The 18,932-nt window shown below is 51.0% G+C and overlaps 1 protein-coding gene and 1 non-coding gene across 16 annotated transcripts; both read right to left on the bottom strand.

Moving 5' to 3' along the window:
• Positions 1–63: 63 nt before the first annotated feature.
• Positions 64–18,753, bottom strand: EIF4G1 (eukaryotic translation initiation factor 4 gamma 1). Of its 15 annotated transcripts, none has more exons than XM_036218538.1 (34): positions 18,608–18,752; positions 17,732–17,788; positions 17,416–17,509; positions 17,045–17,131; positions 16,531–16,551; positions 15,770–15,946; positions 15,456–15,555; positions 14,287–14,399; positions 13,376–13,468; positions 13,103–13,169; positions 11,977–12,801; positions 11,626–11,714; positions 11,346–11,532; positions 11,118–11,251; positions 10,837–10,995; positions 10,478–10,666; positions 10,086–10,283; positions 9,717–9,863; positions 9,281–9,517; positions 8,996–9,100; positions 8,721–8,880; positions 8,415–8,515; positions 7,776–7,878; positions 7,416–7,518; positions 6,984–7,216; positions 6,720–6,838; positions 6,425–6,597; positions 5,994–6,119; positions 5,754–5,835; positions 4,147–4,245; positions 3,907–4,041; positions 3,713–3,794; positions 3,404–3,571; positions 64–686 (listed from the first exon to the last, which is right to left on the bottom strand). In XM_036218538.1, the coding sequence occupies exons 3-34, from the start codon at positions 17,473–17,475 to the stop codon at positions 505–507; spliced, it is 4,854 nt and encodes a 1,617-aa protein (XP_036074431.1). In that variant the 5' UTR covers positions 17,476–17,509; positions 17,732–17,788; positions 18,608–18,752; the 3' UTR covers positions 64–504. The 15 variants fall into 15 exon arrangements, with proteins under 15 accessions (XP_036074431.1, XP_036074432.1, XP_036074427.1 ...); XM_036218539.1 differs by having other exon boundaries at positions 10,478–10,663; XM_036218534.1 differs by having other exon boundaries at positions 11,626–11,717; positions 18,608–18,751.
• LOC118602361 lies at positions 8,596–8,671 on the bottom strand. The gene has a single exon (XR_004950699.1). It is a non-coding gene; the product is annotated as a small nucleolar RNA SNORD66 (small nucleolar RNA).
• Positions 18,754–18,932: the final 179 nt, after the last annotated feature.

Below are 18,932 nucleotides of genomic sequence, written 5' to 3'. Positions count from 1 at the left end.
GGCTGCCCACAGATCTGTACCTTCTCCAGAAGGAGTAGGCCATAAAGCAGAGAGGCAGTGAGCTTAATTGAATTCATGTTTAATAATTACAGGCACCGTGCCCCCCCTTCCCCCTGCCCAGGCAGCAGCAGGGGTGGTGCAGGGGCTGGGGCATATGCCCCCAGCAGCGAGGACGGCAGTCCCAAGAGTGATTTTCAGAAAATAAAAAAGGACCCCAGGGGCAGGCAGTGGTGCCCCCCCCAAGACACACCAAATTTCAAGACTTTATATATAATATATCTCTGTGCCCCAGGGGGAGGAGAGGAACACCTGGTAGCATCCTGGAGGGGGCCCCAGGCAGCCCCAAACCATCCTGCCTCTTCAGCCACTTTATTAGCTCAGACACATCGCACTACAGGCACCCACTGCCGCCGCCGCCGCCGCTGCTGACCCCCCTGCAGTCCGGGCAGCTGGCTGGGCCATCCTAGTGTCCATGGGGCTCCAAGTCCCCGGCCCCACCCGCCTTCAGTTGTGGTCAGACTCCTCCTCCTCCTCACGAAGCCATGTAAAGAAGTTTGTGACAGATTTAAGGGCCACGCCCTTGCCCTGCTGCTCAGCTGGGTCCTTGCTACTCTCCCAGCTGTAGAAGGCATCTTCCTTTACCACGTCCTCATCATATAGCACGTCAAAGAACAGCCGAAGCAGGTCTGCAAGCAGGCAAGACAGAGTTAAGAGGCATGCTACCCACAGCCACCCCAACCCACCCCTAACGGATCCCTCCCAAACTCCAGTTAAAACAAGGCCCTTGACCCACCATTCTGACATCTGTGTGTCTCGCCATTTCAAAGTGACTAAGTCTGTGACAGGATGCTAATCTCATGATCCAAGAGACTGGTGTGCCCTTATCAGTCACCTGGCCAAATCTTACAAACCCACCCAGCTTCACCCTGGCAGTTTCAAATTTCTCCACTCATATTTAATGGGAAAACTATATGCAGAATTGGTACTACTGAATTTGGTGAATCACCAGCCCTAGATATATGTCACAAGTTAAGGGCATATAACCTTTAACATCCACTGGCCCCGAATATAGATTCTGACAAACTCTTGATCCCCGTTTTCTCTTTCCACACATCTCCTGAGCATACACACCCTCTCTGGCCTTGACACTTTTACGTGTGCTATGTCTTTTACCAGGAACATCTTTTCCTGTCACCGTCCCAGTGAATTCCTTCAGGCTCAACTCCCTGAGATCTAATCCTCTTTCTCCCTCACCCCTGGCTACGAGTCAGCCTTCCCAAACATTTGTCCTATAACCCTGAATACAACCTACTCCCTTCTCTGCACTGCACTGCCAGTATTTCCAAAGCAAACTTTACATTTCTAAGCGCAAAGAGATCAAGTAGTGAATACATTTCTTCTGAATAAAAGCATGGGATCTAGAGTCCAGTCCATCTGTGAAACTCTGACTGAACCATCTATGAGAAGCTGCAAGCCAAGGGCTCACACACCCTAAAATCTACAACCACTCCCTGTGGACAGTCTCCCACCCCCATCCCACAGCAACGGTAGCAGGTGACCATTAATCCCAAACTTGTGCTCTAAATCCCATGCACACCCACCTGGGGACCCTGTACAATTGATTATCCACTCTGCTCTATATTTTCAAGCCCAAGTTTCTCCCATCTCAACACAAAAGGCCTCCTTTACAACTGATATCTTAAGACACACAAAAGATTTTTGTCTTTTGATAAGAGATCAATAGAATTCAAAGACTGTGTCTACATTTGCTGTTTTCTTTTCCTATGTCTCAGTAAAACATTACTCAGTCCTTTCCAATCCAGATTCTGCCCCTGCTCTATCAAATGTTTCTGCCAGGGTGGCCTCCATGTTTTTACATTCCAAAAGCCCTTAATTCTCTGGTCTTTTCTCATGGAACTCTCACGCAGCATCTTGCATTACTGACTACTTCGTTCTCCTACAATTACTGTCCTTTGTTCATAGGATCTTGTCCACCTCTGATCCTCACCTGTGGGTCCTCTACTTCCTCAAGATTCTATCTCAGGCCCTCTACACTCTCCTTCAGGAAATCCCTTTTTTTCCTGTGACTTGCACATGTGTTGCCCTGTGCCAGCAACTCACAGATCAGCCTCCAGCCCTCACCTCTTCCTCTACAAATGAATTCAGATACCCACTGTCTACCAACATCTCTGATCACCTCCACCCCACAGACCACAAACTCAATACGACCAAACCCAACTTGATCCAGTGTTCCCTACCACACAGTGGGCACTACCTCACCTATTAAAAACCATCCTGGGACTCATGACTTCTCTCTCTCATCGCCCTCTACCGAAACCAGTGAATATCTTGAATCTGCCCACTCCTCTCCCATCTTCACTGCCAGTAGCCAGGCTGAGCTACTACCAAAACACTCCTAATTTGTTTATCCTACCACATTCACCCTCACCCATTTCAAACCACTCTTCTTTCCAATGGCCAGGATGATCTAAAAACTAAGATAATCTTTTTATTCCTTGCTTTGTAAAATCTCACACTTTGGATAAAATGCAAAACTCATCCCATGGCTTACCCAGCCCTGTGTAACCTGGCCCATGTCCATCTTTCCAGCCTCACCTTGCCTCACATATGACTGGTTACTGTACTCTCCCACAACGGCCTTCCTTCAACAGTTCTATTACCTTGCATCCAGTTCTTTCTACCGCAGGGCTTTCATTTACACATAGTTCCTTTACTCTAAGTCTTCCCTCCTCCCATTTGTCATTTAGTTTCCATTTGTCAATTCCCACTCATCCTCTCAGACTAAGTATTACCTCACTCACATCCTGCCCCGCCCCACCCCTCCTCCCCACACATATACCAGAGACCACCATTCAGGACCTATCTTCTAGCACTTATGACCTATAGCATGGTAACTGTGCTTGACTTACTGCTAATATCCCAGGGCCCTAGCACATACCTATTTGCTAACTATATGACCTCAGGTATGTTAACCAAAGTCTCAGTCTCCCAATATAGAAGACAACACCTCTACCCTAAACAACACTTGTAAGGATTAAATGAGGCAAAAAAAAAAAAAAAAAAAGAAAAGAAAAAAGAAGCATCATCATCTCAGCCTTGTGTAAGGCAGAGGGAAACATCATTTATCACCTCTGCACTCCTAGCATCTAACAGGGAACTAAGCACAAAACAGGTAGTCAATTAACCTTCAAGACCAAGTCTAACTTCTTCCATTTGTGGGCAAGGAAACAAACGTCGTAGAGGGTAGGAATCAATCGTTAAGAGCATTGTGCTCTCCAATGACCACCCACCTTTCTCGGGTTGAGAATCTTTCCATGTCTGCCCCTGCTACCTATCTGGCAGTTCTTCCACCCCACCCCAGTCCCTCTAGCCTGGCTCTTACTGGGAGGCTGTTCTAAGGTCACTACAAGGGCCTGGAGGGCATAGAGTGCCTGCAGCTCCTTCTGCTCGTCACAAAGGTATTTCTGTAGCAGTTTTGCTCGCACTTTCAGCACCTCAACGTCCACTCGGAGGGAAGTCTCCGCAACATCCACTCGGAGGGGAGTCTCAACTACAGGTAGAAAGACAAGAGATAAATGAAATCATTTACCCTCAGCTTGGTTCAGAACTAGGACGCAAATACCAAAACTTCCCTCCCCCCATTTGTCTGTTGGGCCCGCCCTTGCCCCGCCATCTCCCTGGCTCCTCTTACAGATAATTGCAGAAGAGCAAACAGTTTTCATGAGGGCTCGAACTAATGTGTTGGATGCTCTCTGCTGCTCACTCAGGTTAGCCTGTGTAGGAGAAAAGAAACATATGGCTCCTAAATTCTGAACTATGACCCCACAACCACACTAAGAATACCTCTCCTTTATCCCTCTCTCCCAATATCCAGGAGAAACATACCTCTATCCAGTCAAATATCCGCTGATTACTGCTGCCCTCCTTGAGCAGCTTCTCCAGCTGCCTGCTCAGCTCCTCTGAGGAGAGCAACCTCTGGCCTGGGACTTCTGACTCCTCTCCTAGGGTATATTCCACCTTCTGCAAGTGAAAAGGCCCAAAGCCAGGAGGTAAGTGAACAAGGTGAGATAAGAAAAGAGGGAGAAGACCAGCCAGCTCCAAATAGAGTTAACTCCAACCACAAACCTGTTCAGCGACAAATGCGCCAACATCTTGGCCTTCAGGTAGAAATTCCTTCCAGCTGAGTCCAGCCTCTTGCCACAATGCTCCCACCTTTTTGGGACCCTAAAAAACACAAGGCCAACTCACCAACTCTCTCTCTTCAATAATCTAACAGCCCTACAAATGGCATCCATCAAATATTTACTGAAAGTCCGTGAGGTGTCTGCTAGTGGCTAGGGGCTCAAGATGCTATAGAGGTACCAAACAGGCATAGTCCCTCCATGCATTCAGTCTAGAACTGAGCACAGACATCAGTCATGGACATAAGAACTCACCGCCACAGTGCTGAGACTGGGGGTAAGGGAACTGAAGAGCCTCCAGAAAAGGTGAAATTAACTTCCACAGGATTCTCAAAGAATTACTGGACCACAAAAGGAAACAACCAAATCCAAATCTCTCATCCCAGCCTTCCACACTCATCTGCATTTCTTTTCCTAAAATAACTTAGTTTTTCATTATTCCAAGAAACAAATGCTTAAGGGAGGAAACTACTAACAAGTATATGCTTATTTGGTTCCTAAGTACAGAAAATTTTAGAAGCAGATATACACCTCACCCCCAACACAAATCAGAACTCCTCACATAAACAGCAGTCTGAGCCCATTTTCTATAAAACGTAGGCGATTCTAAAGTCACTCTTTTATAACAGATACTCGAAATGATGAAATCAACCCTTGACAAGATTACTGCAGTTCATGGATTTTATAGGTGTCTATTTTACCACCACTAAAGTGGAATTGTCTCACCAGTAACGTTGCCTTTAAAGAATACGACAGTAAGTCCTCTTTCTTCACAGCATAAATAGATCCTATAATCTATGTCACCTTGGAGTCAACGAAAACACATAAGCAGTTCAACATGCTTTTTCTTTTTTTTTAAGTAGAAATTACCCTGATACATATTTCTATCTGAAAGTTTTAACATGAAGCCAAAAGAACAATCCCTTTCAATTCAAAATCTCATTCTACCAGGTTCCAGATAGATGAACTCTTCTGAAACTGTACTTTTCAACTTCTCACTACCACTAATCACCACACCCAACTTGCCTTTCCCATCTTTCCACCCTTCCACTTGCTAGTCACCAATTAACTTTCACAAGGCAGCTTCAGAAAAGCTTACCATCATGAACACTGACAGAGACTCCTTTGCAATCTCACAGTACTTTAGACACTCCATCTCAACTACTTTATTTCACACCTTTTTGTTTTTAATGAACTATCATTTCTTACTTTTTTCTCTCCCAATTTGTTTCCTGTGTTTTATTCACTGTATTCCTAGGGCCTAGTATGCAATATGTTATGTTTGGGGGGGGGGGGGGGCGGGAAACACTCGTTGAATAAATGAATCAATCAATCAAGAATCTGAATTCCCAGTCCCCAGCCTTAGCCAGAACTCGTAAGAGGAACGGGGGTCTAGGGAAGTGCCAGCCACTCTCAGGTACCAACATAGCATTATCATCCCCGTTAACCCCATCCCACCAAAGGGCCATGAGGCTTCAATGTCACCACAAGTAGCCAAAATCACACGGCGGAAAGTCCTGAACACATCAACCCTAAAAGGTTCTTACTCACCATGTTTTTGCACAGGAGTCTCAGGATCTCCAGCAATAGGCAAGCAGCTTTGCCCAGGGGCCTCAGAGGTTTTGTAATCTCCCTATAAGAAAACTCCAGTGTTGACAGCCTCCAAAGCCCTCTCAACACACCACACCCCATTCCTCCCTAAACCCAGATGTCTTAAGCTGCTGTCCCTCCCTCCCCTTCCCTCTTTCTAATTGTCTTTACCTCCTCTGAATTCCACCAAAGGGAGCTCACCTGAACAGCTCCCCCATGGGCACCCCACTGTCCTGCAGAATTGGTGTTACTAGTTCCGCTAGGTACAGCCACACATGGGGGATATCAATTTCCATGTCTTCAGCCAATTCTAGGATTTCATACAGCCTGCAAAGGGGATTTAAAGTCAGGGAATTCTAGGAAAAAGGAGCCAGGCCCCCACCCTTCTTCTGGGGCAACACAACATGGCTACAAGATCAACTATGAGCCCCTCAGGAACATTTTCTAAACATGGAGCATAATATCTCAAGCTAAGTCCACCTCCTTAGATAGCTCACATCTATCCCTGCCGAAAGTAATGTTGACAAGGACAATTAAGGAGCCTACACTCTTATCCAAGATTCCACAGGTCCTACAAAGGAGGAAAACTTGTGGGTGGTTAAGAAGTGGAGACCCACAGAAGTAGGTCATACCCCTGGTAGTACTGAGCAGTGGAGAGGTGGCCAGCACAGAGCAGCTGGTGCAGCAGCCGTCCCATATGTTCGCGAGCAATGGCGCTGCGCTCCAGTGTGGACTCAATGCCATGCCGCACAAAGATGAAGAGCAGGGAAGGCGAGGCCAGCTCCTGCACACACTGCACTGCCTCCTGCAAGAGGCAAAGGATACAAGAGGGAGAGTAGTCAGTGTCTGGCCCAGACACTACACTCCATATCTGTCAGCATGGTCTCCGCACACTCAGCCATCACTCAGACCCCTCCCATGGCTAACCTTCATGTCATTGAGATGCAGATATTCCTCAATGATGGCCTTGGATTTCTTCTCCAGTTCCTCCTCAGAGAGCACAGACTTTGGGGGACTCACAGGGGGCAGGGTGGCTTCTCGCTTCACTGAGAGGGCAAAAAAACAGGTCAAAGACTCTTCAGTTTCTATCTTCTCAGTAAACAAGGTCTAGAGTTTTGAAGACTGCCTAGGGACTCGCTAGTCCTCAACCAGCCTACACCATTCCCTTCCTTTTTCCTCCCAGCTCCTTACCAGCATCCCTCCCGCGGTCCCGATCCTCTGACAGGCTAGCTGCCTTGCGCAGCCCCTCAGGCTGGGAGGGCCGCTCTCTACTCCGTTCCTCCACTTCCTTGCTGAAGCTCCGCTTGGTTGCAGGTGTCCGAGAGCGATCGAGCCGGTCCCCACGGTCGCCTCCCCGTTCACTCCGCTCTAGACGGTCTCCCCGGTCTCCAGCTTTCTCACCTCGTTCACGGCTCAAGCTACTCCTGGAAGGCAAACACACGGTCCTCTCACCTGTACCACCCATGCTAAGCAGTGGTCAGGCCTTACTCTTGGTGTCAGGAGTATTACTCTAACCTCAGCCAATGCCTCTGAACATCACAAATGTGTGTGGATTCCTGGGGCAGCAACCCAAACCCAATTACAGTATCCGTGTGAAATACAAAGACACCTACAAAACCTCACCTCTGGGCCACACGCCTGTTTTCTGTGCTTTCTGTAGGCGCTGCTTGTTGAAGGGCTGAGAAGCGATTCAAGGTACTAGTAGCTGGACGAGCAGCTTCTGATGCTGAGGAGGCAGAAAATAAAGAATAAAATCCCTATTTTCTTACGCCCTATCACCTGCTTGCCAGTTTAGGACACTTGGTTCTAATCCCAACATTAAAGGAGTTCCATCTCTAGTCCTACCAAGTGCACGGATCTTGTATCACCTAACCACTTTATGAAACCCTCCCACAGAGACAAGGAAACAAGCCTGCCGCACAGAAAAGGCTCTACCCTCAGAAGAGCTAATTCCCACCCAGCTCTTTACAGTGGCCTCCATACCTGCATCAGAGGGCTTGGCTCCTGAGCCTCCACTGCTACCCTTGCCCCAGCTCAATCGCCCTCCAGGTGCGAAGAGTTGGTTGTTAGAATCAATGGAGCCAGGCTGAGGAAGGAAAGGGAGTGGAGAGTCATGGGTCTGATCTGGCCAAAGCCCCCAGCCACACACAGCCACGAACAGCTTGGACCAGGGGCCAGGTAAACTTTTCCTGCAAAGGGCCAAACAGTAAATAGTTTAAGCTTTGCAGCTACACAGTTTTTTTCTCAACTATGCAACTTTGCTGCTTTCATATAAGAGCAGTCAGATGATAAACGGAATGAATGTGACTCTGAGTTCCAATAAACTATGGACATTGAAATATAAATTTTATATGACATGCCACATAACAGTATTCACTTCTTTTCAACCATTAAAAAATGTAAAAACCACTCTTAGCCTGTGGGAAGTATGGAAGCAAGGAATGGGCAAAATCTGGTGTGCATGTCAGTCTGCTGACCACTGAGTGGCCCAGACCACCGTGAACACACTCCCAGGGTTGGCGGTCCTGTCTTTAGTCCAAAGTTCAGCTGTCACCTTCCCAATCTGAGAGTGAGGGGACTAAGACTGATGCCTATCTACATCAATAATATACACACCCATACCTTCGTGATCTTGGTAAGTCGTGAGGTGTCAATAGGGCGGCTGCCCTTACTGATGGGGACTGTGTTCCAGCCACCATCATCCACAAGTGGAAGGCCACGGTCTGGGATGAAAGGAAAGCATATTAGAATAATGAGTAAGAACTAGTAGCCCTGTCCCCTTGAGCAGCTCCCCCAGCCTTGCTTCCTCAGATCCTCAGTTCCATCATGGGGTCTCAGTGGCCCAGACACGTGGCACTAACAAGAAGTCATCAGTGGAAAGCACAACCCTTCACACTGCCCCCTTCTCAATCCTAGCCTCAAACTCACTGATGGGTGGGCCTGGAGGGCCACCCCGACGTTTGTCGCTGCCCTTGGCCATTAGCTGCTGCACTTTTATGTGCTCCCGATGCTCCTCCATCTCCGCCTCCTTGTGGATCTGGTCAATGGTCTTAGGACCCTGGTCCCCTCGGCGAGGCACCCAATTGCTCTGCGGAGACAGGAAGCCAGTCACAAGGTAATTACATCAGAGAGGGCCAGAAAGCAGTGTCGGGAACTGGGGCTATGGGGAAAGAGGCATATCAATAGTGGCAAGGAACACATACCCGTCGCAGATCCAGCACGTCTTGCAGCATAAAGCGGATTCGGGATGAAGTCTTCTTTTCTTTAATGATTTTTTCCATTTGGTTGAAATACTGATCCATTCGGGGCTAGGGAGAAGCAAAGGGATCAGGCCAGGAGCTTCTAACCCCTCACCTTTGGCTGTATGACTTCAGCTCCATTATTGTGGCTTCAGTGGCCCAGAACAACAGCTCAATGGGGAGCCTGTCAGTAGATGGCAGGTCCCACATGCTTCAGCCTGTCCCCTTCCACACCACAGGACCCCATACCTTGGCTTTTTCAAAGTCCAGGTCTTTGCCAATGGTGGTGAGCAGACGGCAAAGACATTCAAGGGACTCTTCGTCATGGTTCTTAAGTAGTTTAACCACACAGTCATGCATTATTGCCTCTGTTAACATCTTCAGCTTGAACAATTCCCCAATAAACTTGATATTCCCTAAAGAGCGCCGCCGGGCTATGTCTCGAGCCTCTTCCAGCTCTTCCTTCAGGCGTCCCCGTTCCTCTGCCTGCCAATCATGGGACAGGGATTGCATCAAGATACCCAGCCATACAGCTAAAATGCTCTCCTCCACTATCTGGATTTCTAAACCCAACAACAAGCACTCGTATCCTGAGGTGGAGAAATCCCAAACCACTATCCCCACCCCTAATTCTACAGCTAAGTAGTACATGGGTGGGCAGTGGAGCTGATGGGTTTTCTTTTACCGTAGCAGCTTCATCCATCTCTTTTTGCTTCTTCTCAAAAACTTCATCATCATCTTTGTCTTTTTCAAACTCCTTCTGACATCTATTCAACAACAGTTTTCGAAAGTTCACAGTCACTGTTGGCTTTTCTGTAGTGGGCACTTTCAGCTGTATATCAAAGAGAATTTCACATTCAGACTAGTCCAGGGCAGGGAAGGCCCTCCCAGTCTTTAACTACCTAACCCAGGAAGACCTCTAGCCCTGGTTCTGCCTCCTCCTGGCTGCCATAAACAATAAAGGCGAAGAACAACTAAAAAAACCAGACTCAAGGAATCTTGGGAATACAAGTAGGGAGCCAGACCACGGGTTTAGCAAACAGTAGAAACTAACCGCCATGAGGCAGCGGCACATGTTGGCATAGGCCACAGAGAAGTTGGGCTCTGAAATGGCCTTCTCGAAGATGAGGTCAATGACACCTTTCAGGCGTTCCTCTGTGTCGATGGCCAGCTGCGTCACCTGCTTCATCAGCTGCTGGAACATCTGGGGTGTCAGCTTATTGAGAATGGAGCGCACCCTACGGAACAGGTCCTGGTGGGGAAGGGGGACAGAGAAGATACAGGATCCAGTGAGGTTCTCAGAATTACAGAGGCTGCTGAGAAAAATGGGAGAAGCTGGTGCAGACTTAATTAAGATAGATGCTAGTGATAAGGATGGAAAGAAGAAAAAAGGCAAAGTTGGCTCAGAAGAGAAGGAATGGAGACCAAAAGCAGGACTGCTGGTACCTGGGTTTTGCTGCCATCGGCATCCTCTTCCCCTCGGTCCTTATCAGCTGCTGTCCGCTTGCTGCTGGGTTTCCAGGCCTTCTCTGCTTTGTTTAGCTTTATATCTTCAGTCATTAACACTGTGGCAATAATCTTGCGTGGCTCCTTTCGGGGGCCCTGCTGGGAGCGCCGGGGTCCTAAACCTGCCTGCTAAGCAAGGAATGAGGATGAGAGAAGATGCAGAAGTAGTCAGCACAACCTGAGACACTGCTACCACACATCTCCAGGGCAGACGTCTCCACATCCCCCAGCAAGATACAGAGGAGCCACACACTCCCAATTCCCCTTGCCCATCTACCCCTCTAGCCAGTCCCACTCACCGGCCCTCGGGGCAGCTCCCCACCTGGCCCACCCCTTGGGGGCCCACGGTTGCTAAGGGCTGGTCGGCCAAGGTTGGCAAAGGATGGAGTGAAGTCTGGGCCATGATTTATGCCTGGAAGTCTAGTGGGATCCAGTGGCCGTAGTGGTGTTTTATTGGCCTGTGAAAAGGACAGAGAAGGATCAGAAACAGGCTCAGGCTACTGACTGCTCTTTTAGGACCTCAGTTTCTTCCCCAGCTATTAGCCAGCATAAACTCAGCCTCCCCCTCAAGCCCACCGACCTTATCCAACACCACATCGCTGATATGGGGCAATCCCTCTGGCTTCTGCATACTGGCAAAGATGAACTGAAAGCCAAGCAGGAACTCACGGTCATAACGCTTTTTCTCCTCAAGATTTAGAGGCTTCCACTGATCTGCAAGGAAGACAGGATAAACACCAATCATACTGTTGCTTCCTGGGGCCCTGACAAAAGTACTCAGCCCTCTCTAATCTTTCCTTCAGAATACCTGATTTATATTCATACTTCTGTTCCCCTGGCTGGATGTTCTCAGCATTGTGAATTTTGTCTTCCTTTGCGTCCCAGGTCTCATCTGCTTCCTCAGGCCGTGGGGGCACACTGCTGTCCTCAGGGTCTAGACCAGGATTACTGCCTACAGGAGGCTGATTTTCCACCTCTGGTACTCCTGGGTTCACCTATAACCACGAGACATTCACTCTGGTTGCAGTATGACCACTGTTCAATGCCCAAACTCTGCCCACTCCCCTCCACTACTACTTCTCCCTTACCTCCTTGAAGGCATCTAGAAGGTCTCCTACAGCTTCCTTTTTATTGAGATCCTTAATTTTCCGTCTCCTCTTTGGCACAGATACTGCCACTACTTAAGAGGAAAAAAAAAAAGGACTAGAAATAATTTAAAAAGTACCCCTGACTCCTAGAAAAAAGAAAAAGCAGCCACTGTGTAACATTTCCTCTTTCCATTGCACCCTCTCTAGACTTAAAATTACCTAATTCAGCTTAGTTTCCATCACAGGGCTTCTGACCCAGACATAATGGCACGAATGGATGGAGATCATCAAGGAGAAGAAAGAACCACACCCTCCAGCCTGCCCCACCTCTACCATCCAGCCACACCTTACCTGGGGTGGCTGCTGCTGCCTCCAAATTCTGGGACAGGTGGACTGGAACAGGGGTGTCCTCTGGGGAGAGCAGTTCCTCTCCTCCCTTTTCACCCTCAGCTTCTCCCATTTCTCCTGCTTCTTCCTCTTCTTCCTCTTCCTCCATTTCCTCCTCCAGGGCAGGGGAAGTAGCTGGAAGAACTATAACTGGAGTGGCAGTGAGGACGGTTGGGGGAGCCACTGGTGCTGATATCTCCTTGACCTCTGGCTCACTGACTGGGCTTAAGTCCACGGCTGGTGGTGAGGGGGCTCCGTTGAGCAGTTCTTCAGGTTGGGCGGTTGGGGCAATAGGCGTGGGGGATTCGGAGGAACAAGCCGGGGGAGGAAGAGGGGCAAGCTCTGGGTTTGACTCCAGCTCTGGTTCCAGATCCTCGGATGGGACTGTGCCATTAGGTTCAGGAAGAATTTCCATGTTAGGAGATGCCAAGGGGATGGAAACCTGGAGAGGACTGGAAGAGAACTCAGATTCTGGAATTGGTTTGCTAAGTGTCACTTCTACTTCCAGTATGGGTTCAGCAAGGGGAGTGGGTTCTGGAGAGAGGCAATATGGCTCCCCAGTTTCACGGGACATGGAAGTTGATTCTTCTACAGACATTTGTATCATCCCCGTTGTTATAGTGTCCCCAGGAATAGAGAGGACTGCGAGATTAGGTTCAGACCCTGGTTCCAAGATTGGGGGTGGTGATGGGGTCGGAGAAGGTGATGAAGGCTGGGATTCTGAAGGACTATGCTCTGTGCCAGGCAGCCCTGGCCGGCCCCCAATGATTGCTCCCTGTGACCGGTCATCTGCACCACAGGAAGGAAGAATGAATAATTAGAGGCAAGTCCTTCACTGCTGCTGTTCCTCCTCCTCCTCTTCCTCATCACAGTCAAAGCATTCTCAGCCTAACACCCCCACCCCTGCCAATCTTCTCCCACCTAACTAAGCCTTTTCCCTTTTCACCCTAAAATCCAATCCCTCAAAATTCCACTACTTGAAACCAGTCATTCTTCTCCCGCACCCAATTCAAATCACCACACCCCTTTGGCATTTTAAATTGTCACACTCCTTTTCCCTGCAAAAACTTTGCCCCACATGCTAACATACCTGGCCGGACAACAACAGCAACCTGGGGTGTCTCCCCATTAGCTTGAGGCTCCAGACCGCCTCCCGTCTGTAGGACACAAAGGGTTACCACCAAGTTTGCCCTGAAGTGTCCCACAACCCTCTTTACTAGAGCCATTCCTACTTTAGCTCTGCCTAGAAATTCAGGAAAGCAGGGAAATAAATCCCTCAGTTGAAGGAAAAGAACAAGGGACTTGGGAGTCTAGGGCGAAACAGCCATCCCAGCCAGACAATCACTTAAAGAGCAGACAGTACCTGGGGAGGGGTGGGTGTAGAGGCGGTTCGGGCCCCAGACATGATTTCCTCTGTGATATCCTTCCCTCCTTGGTTTGGATCGCGAATTCGGATCTGGGGAAAGAAAGCTACGGAATGAGTGGAAAGCAGGAGGAGCCCACCTCTCCACCCTGCCCCACTCCTAAGACTGCAGGCTAGCCCCCCACCCTCCTCTGGGAAGTAGGTGGGTGGGTGCCAGAAACCCCATGAGTTCTACTATCAACCCATCTGGCTGCTCTTGTAGTCCCTGCCTTGGCCCCCACCCCTAAGAGACCCCTGACCTCACAGAGCAACCCCGTACATCACAATGCCCCTCCCTCCCTCACCCCTGCCCCACCAGCAGTCCCCCAAGTCAGTAACTGCACACCCTGGGGCCCAGGACCCCTGCATCTAGCACCCATCCGGCTCACTTGTGGCTAGTCGGCCTGATCTCTGGGGGCAGGGCCCAGATCCAGTGGGTGGAGCCAGGGTGACTCAGCGGCTTCCCCAGCCCTGGCACCCTATTCTGGGCACCACGCCCAGGGCTTGAGGATTGAGCAGAGGCGGAGGCCTCAAGAGCTTCCAGGACTTGGGGGTGGGGGGTGGAGCCACAGAAAACAAACCATTTCTAAAGTAAGCCAACAGAAACCCCAAACCAAACTCAGATCTTTTGGACCCCAGAACCCAGTTATCTCAGGAATTTCCCCATTAGCCACTTGAGTCTTCACGTGAGCTGCTTCTATACTGTAATCTTAGAACATTACAAAGAACCTGAACACTTTACAGGTCCCCATTCTCTGCCCACTTCAGCTGATGATCGCCTTCCTCAACTTCCTGCTCCCTGACCCACAATACGCCTAACCTTGATTCTCCCTTTCCCAGATGTCCTAGAGCCCCTTGCTGCTGCTACTCACCGTTTTCCGCTCCCTCTTGGGAGCAATCTGGGGTGGCTGGTTCATCAAAACTGGGGCGGGGGCCACACCAGCGGGAAACTGTTGCACACCCTGGGCTGGGTAATAGGCGCCAGCTTGGGGGAGGGGGAACACACGGAAAGAAAGAATGGTGGCAGCGTCAGGTCCCAACCATATACAAATGCCTGCTTGAGCACCTCCCAGCCCCAGAACCTCTCATCACCCACAGACAGCCCCTTGCCTGCCCCACCCTCCTCCCCAAGGGAATTAGGTGTCTATCAAAGCTGGGAAACCAGTCTGAACCGCGTTTACAAGAATTCCTGACACTGACACACACACACCCCTTGTAGGCAGGCACTTCTTCCCTACCACACACCAGGACTCTTGTCTATTCCTCTTTTACTCCATAAGGTGCCGTGTCTGTAACCCACCCCCTGGCACCATGTGCACACATGCTCTGAGCAACCACTTAACCTGAAACAGAATCAGGTCTTTGGCTGAGAATGAGAAAAACAGATTTGCCAACCCTGATCCACTCAACCTGAGTCCAGTTCCAGTCTCCAACCCTTTGCTCAGGGGCAGGGAAACAAAAAGTAACATTATGAACTGGGACCCAGGATGAGGAAAAATTAATTCCTTAAAGCAATGGTCTCCAAAATGGGATGCATTCTTTAATCTCATCCACAATCTTTACTTGTTTCTCACAAACAACATTAAGTGTTTATGTTATATATACGTATAAACAAAAACATACATGTTTTAGAGGTACATACTCAAAATTTTTCCTGATGGCCAAAAAATTTTGGAAACCACTGCTATAAATTACAGACTAATCTTTTCCTAGAATATAAATGAAAACAGCTACAAAAACTTTCTAAATCCATGCTACATGGGCTCCCCCAACCATGGAACAAGTGTCACGGGAAATATTTACTAACAGGCCCTCAAACTGGTGCCTGATCCAATATTCTTTGAGGTGGGAAAAACTCCAACTCTCGGCAATAGGATAAAATCCCTAGCTCACTGCCCAACCCATGCGTATTAAGCACTAATCCCCTCTACCTATCAACTCTATCATTTTTAGACCAAGAGACAAGCCTGGAAAAGGTCTTAAAAACTGAGTTAAGATGCTCCTTCGGACTCTCTCTCACCAGACTTTCTCCCCTGCTTACCATAGGTCCCAAACTCTGTAGGGCTTGCACCTGGATAGAAGCTTGGGGCTCCTGGCTGCACAGGATACTGCTGTGTCGGGACAACGTATGTGGAACGCCCCTGGTGGAGCGGAAAGGGGTAGGAGGAGGGGAGAAAAGGAGTTGAGGGAGTTGAGTACCATATCAGACTACAAAGAGAATGTAGGGCGAGACAAGACAAGCCAACTCTGGGCAGTGACCAGAAGGAAGTCCCACCTCTACAGGGGATGGGACTGGAGGGTCAGGGTTGGGGTACAAAGTTCTGTGGCTTCCAGCACCCAAGCCTCCAGCCTCACCTGTCCAGGGATGTAGTAGGTCCCCTGGGAGGCTGAGTAGGAGATCTGGGAAGGGATCATCATTACTTGGGATCCAGCAGGGTAGACATGGGCAGCTGGGCCAGGGCGGGCGGGGGCTGCACTCTGCACTCGGGAGGCTGCACTGCTCGGGGGCTGGGCCCGGCTAGGGTAGAAGTGCTGTCAGGAGGGAGGAAGGCAGTTGATATTGGGAAGAGGCGGGACTGGACAGCAAAATGGCCACTCCACAATGTCTCTAGTCTGGAGAGAAGTACTGGGGACTTTGGAGCATGGGGACCAGTCCTTCCAAGACCCACTTGATCAAATGTGTTACATGGCCTCTTATACTCAACACATGCCCTCCACACTCCAGTATACACTTTGTACTCTGTGTATTTACTCCCTCACTACCATGCATACTCATATCATCTCCACCAGGCTACCCCTCCACAGAGGCTCCCTAACATCCATATGCATTATGCCTAAACTAAGTAAAGCCCTTTCGGGCAACACAGTCCCCAGCATGCACTGCTCCACTCTAAGGTACTGAGGAGCTAACATGCAACAGCCACCCACTTCCCAGGTATGCACTCAGCAAGATTTAGCCCCTAACATGCACCAATCAGCTGAAACTGAGAATCTGGACAGCAAACAATTCCCCATCCTAAAGCCTCCCAGTCCCTGTGTCTAACCCCTGACTAGGATGAAGAGTAAGGGTGAGACCAGGAGAAGAAGGTCCAGGATAAGCAAAGGGATATTATTACCTGCAGAGACCTGAATCCTCCCTGAGAGCACATAGGGACAGGAAAGAAGAAAATTATCCCCAAGGTGATGAGGGGAGGAGGTGTAAAGAAAGTAGGACAAAAATTCTCCTACTACTTAGTGACAAAAATTTAGGGAACAAAGCAAGGGGGAAAAAAAACAGCTGGAATGTTTATCTCGCCATAGTCCAAAGAGAAGAGAAAGGAATGGAGCAATGGCAGCCTCCCACTAAAAGGAGGAAATAGGAAAACAAGAGTTGGCAGCAGGGTCCAAAGCACTGCCCCCAATTCTCACGGCACCAGGACCCCCAGTAATGCCACTCCCACCAACTACATACTCCCTAAGGGGCATAAGTAATCAACAGTGCAAAGTGCATAGCCGCATGAAAGAACACAGAGCAACTGTCAGGAAATCGGGGCAGGTACAGGGCCTCCAGTTTCCATCCTAGGCCCAAGCTGGCTAAGCTTTCCATGGCTCCCACCCAGGTCCCCTACTCCCCTCCCCACAGCCCCTCACCTGGCGGGGCTGAGAAGGCGTGTTCATTTGTGTCGCTTGTGGCGTACTGAACACCACCGGTGCTGTCTGCCCCGGGGGAAACGCTGGCTGAAGGGAGGAGACCAGAGTTCAGCAAGAGGGGAAACCCGGGTGGGGCAGAAACGCAAGCTGGTGAAGTAAGGGGAGCAGATCTGTGGCAAGAGCTTCAGCAGTCCATATGCCCCCTCCCCATGACAGCCCCTGGGAACAGCCAGGGGCCCTGTCTCAATTTGGCAGCAGGAAGCTGCACTTTGCCCTGACACAGATGGGGGTGGGAAAATCCAGAGGCTTGGAACCTGTTCCTGCTGCCTGGTCTCCCCCACCCCCACCCGACTCTGCTAATTCCTAATTACCTGTGGGAGTCCAGGGGATGGGGCGGGTGGGGGGCCTGTAGGCTGTGGAGCTTTGTTCATTTCATTTGGTGCCACATCAGGGTCCCCCCAGCACCTGTTGGGAAAGACTGGAGCTCGGAAAGGCGAAGGGACCCAAGCTTAAGGCAAATGACGTGGGGAGGAGTTGAAGCAAGAGCTAGGTCCCATACCGACCCCGGAGGCGCAAACGGGGTAAATGAGCAGGAAAAAAACACTGCTTATGTCCCCACCAACACGCTGTCAAACCCACATCACTTCAACCACCCCCCTGACCTGCTGAAACAGACCCCTCACTCACCCCCTCGATTAAGAAAAAGTCCACGGTGCGGCCTACAGGTTCTGGGCATCCGAGGGCCTGGGGTTGGGAGGTGAGGGGTATCAACCTGGCTCTGTGGGGCCCAAGACCAACCAGACCGGAAATTCCAGGTCTCGCTGGCACCAGGCTCCCGGATCACAAATGGAGCTAGCAGCTTCGGCCGTGGTGTCCCCACCCCCCACCTGGGGACACCGGGTTCGGGGCCTGGCCCAGGGGCACACAAGGCACGCGTGCCGTGGGTGGCCGCGGGGACACCCGCACGGGGCCAGAGGCGAAGCCTGCCGCCGCCCGGGAGTGAAGGCCAGGAAGGGCGGGAGTCGGGCCGTAAAAGGCCAGGCGGGCGGCGGCCGAAGAGAAGCCGGTTTGAAGCAAGTGAGGGTCGGCCTGGAGGGCGGGCGGGGCCGGGGGCTCCTCCCTGCCCGCCGCCGCCACCTCCCTCCCCTGCGCCCTCCCTGCGCAGAGCCGGCCAGTGCCAAAGAACAACGTGTCACTTCCCGGCGGCCGGGCCGCAAAGGGGGGAGGGGGCGGCGGGCCCGGAGCCGCGGTACCTGCGCCCGCGGGGCCTCCTCGGCTCGGGCTGCGGTGGCATTTCGCGGCCGGCGAACCCAGCGCCCTCCCAGGCCGCGGGGACCGCATATTCCGGTGCCGCGCTCCCCCACCCCCACCCAGCGGCAAGGCCGGGCCAGGCGGAGCACACGTGGGCCAGGGATCGGGCCCTGGCAGGCCAGGGCCTGGGCTTGAGCCGCGGAGCCAGGACGCCGGGCGGCGGCATAGGGTGGCCGGTCCCGGCCCGGATGGCGGCGGATGCGGGGGGAGGGGGTGGGGGGGCCGGGTCGGGCCCGGACATGGCGGCTTTACCTTCAGTCTCCTTCAGTCCGCGCGGCCGAGCCCCACGCAGCCGCACAGACGTAGTCCACAACCATTTCCGGCTCCCCGCACAGATCCCGCTCGGCGGCCACCGCTTCTCCGCAGGCGCAGCCGGCGCCCCCACGTGACCGGCGCAAAGGGCGGAGTCGCGCCCGGCGCGACGGAGCACATGGGTTTTGCCCCGCCTCGTCATGTGACAGCTACTGCCAGCCCCCGTGTCCCCTCCCGAACTTTAGAATTCCCAGACCGACCCCCTCTGAGTCTCTGTTCCGCGGTTCTTTAGTTCATTCATACCTTAAGCAAACATTTATTGAGT

This window comes from Rousettus aegyptiacus, unplaced genomic scaffold (assembly GCF_014176215.1).
Source record: "Rousettus aegyptiacus isolate mRouAeg1 unplaced genomic scaffold, mRouAeg1.p scaffold_m13_p_4, whole genome shotgun sequence".
In the NCBI taxonomy this organism is placed as follows: domain Eukaryota; kingdom Metazoa; phylum Chordata; class Mammalia; order Chiroptera; family Pteropodidae; genus Rousettus; species Rousettus aegyptiacus.
Note: the sequence above shows the minus strand (reverse complement) of the source record. Positions and strands in the feature narration are given on the sequence as shown.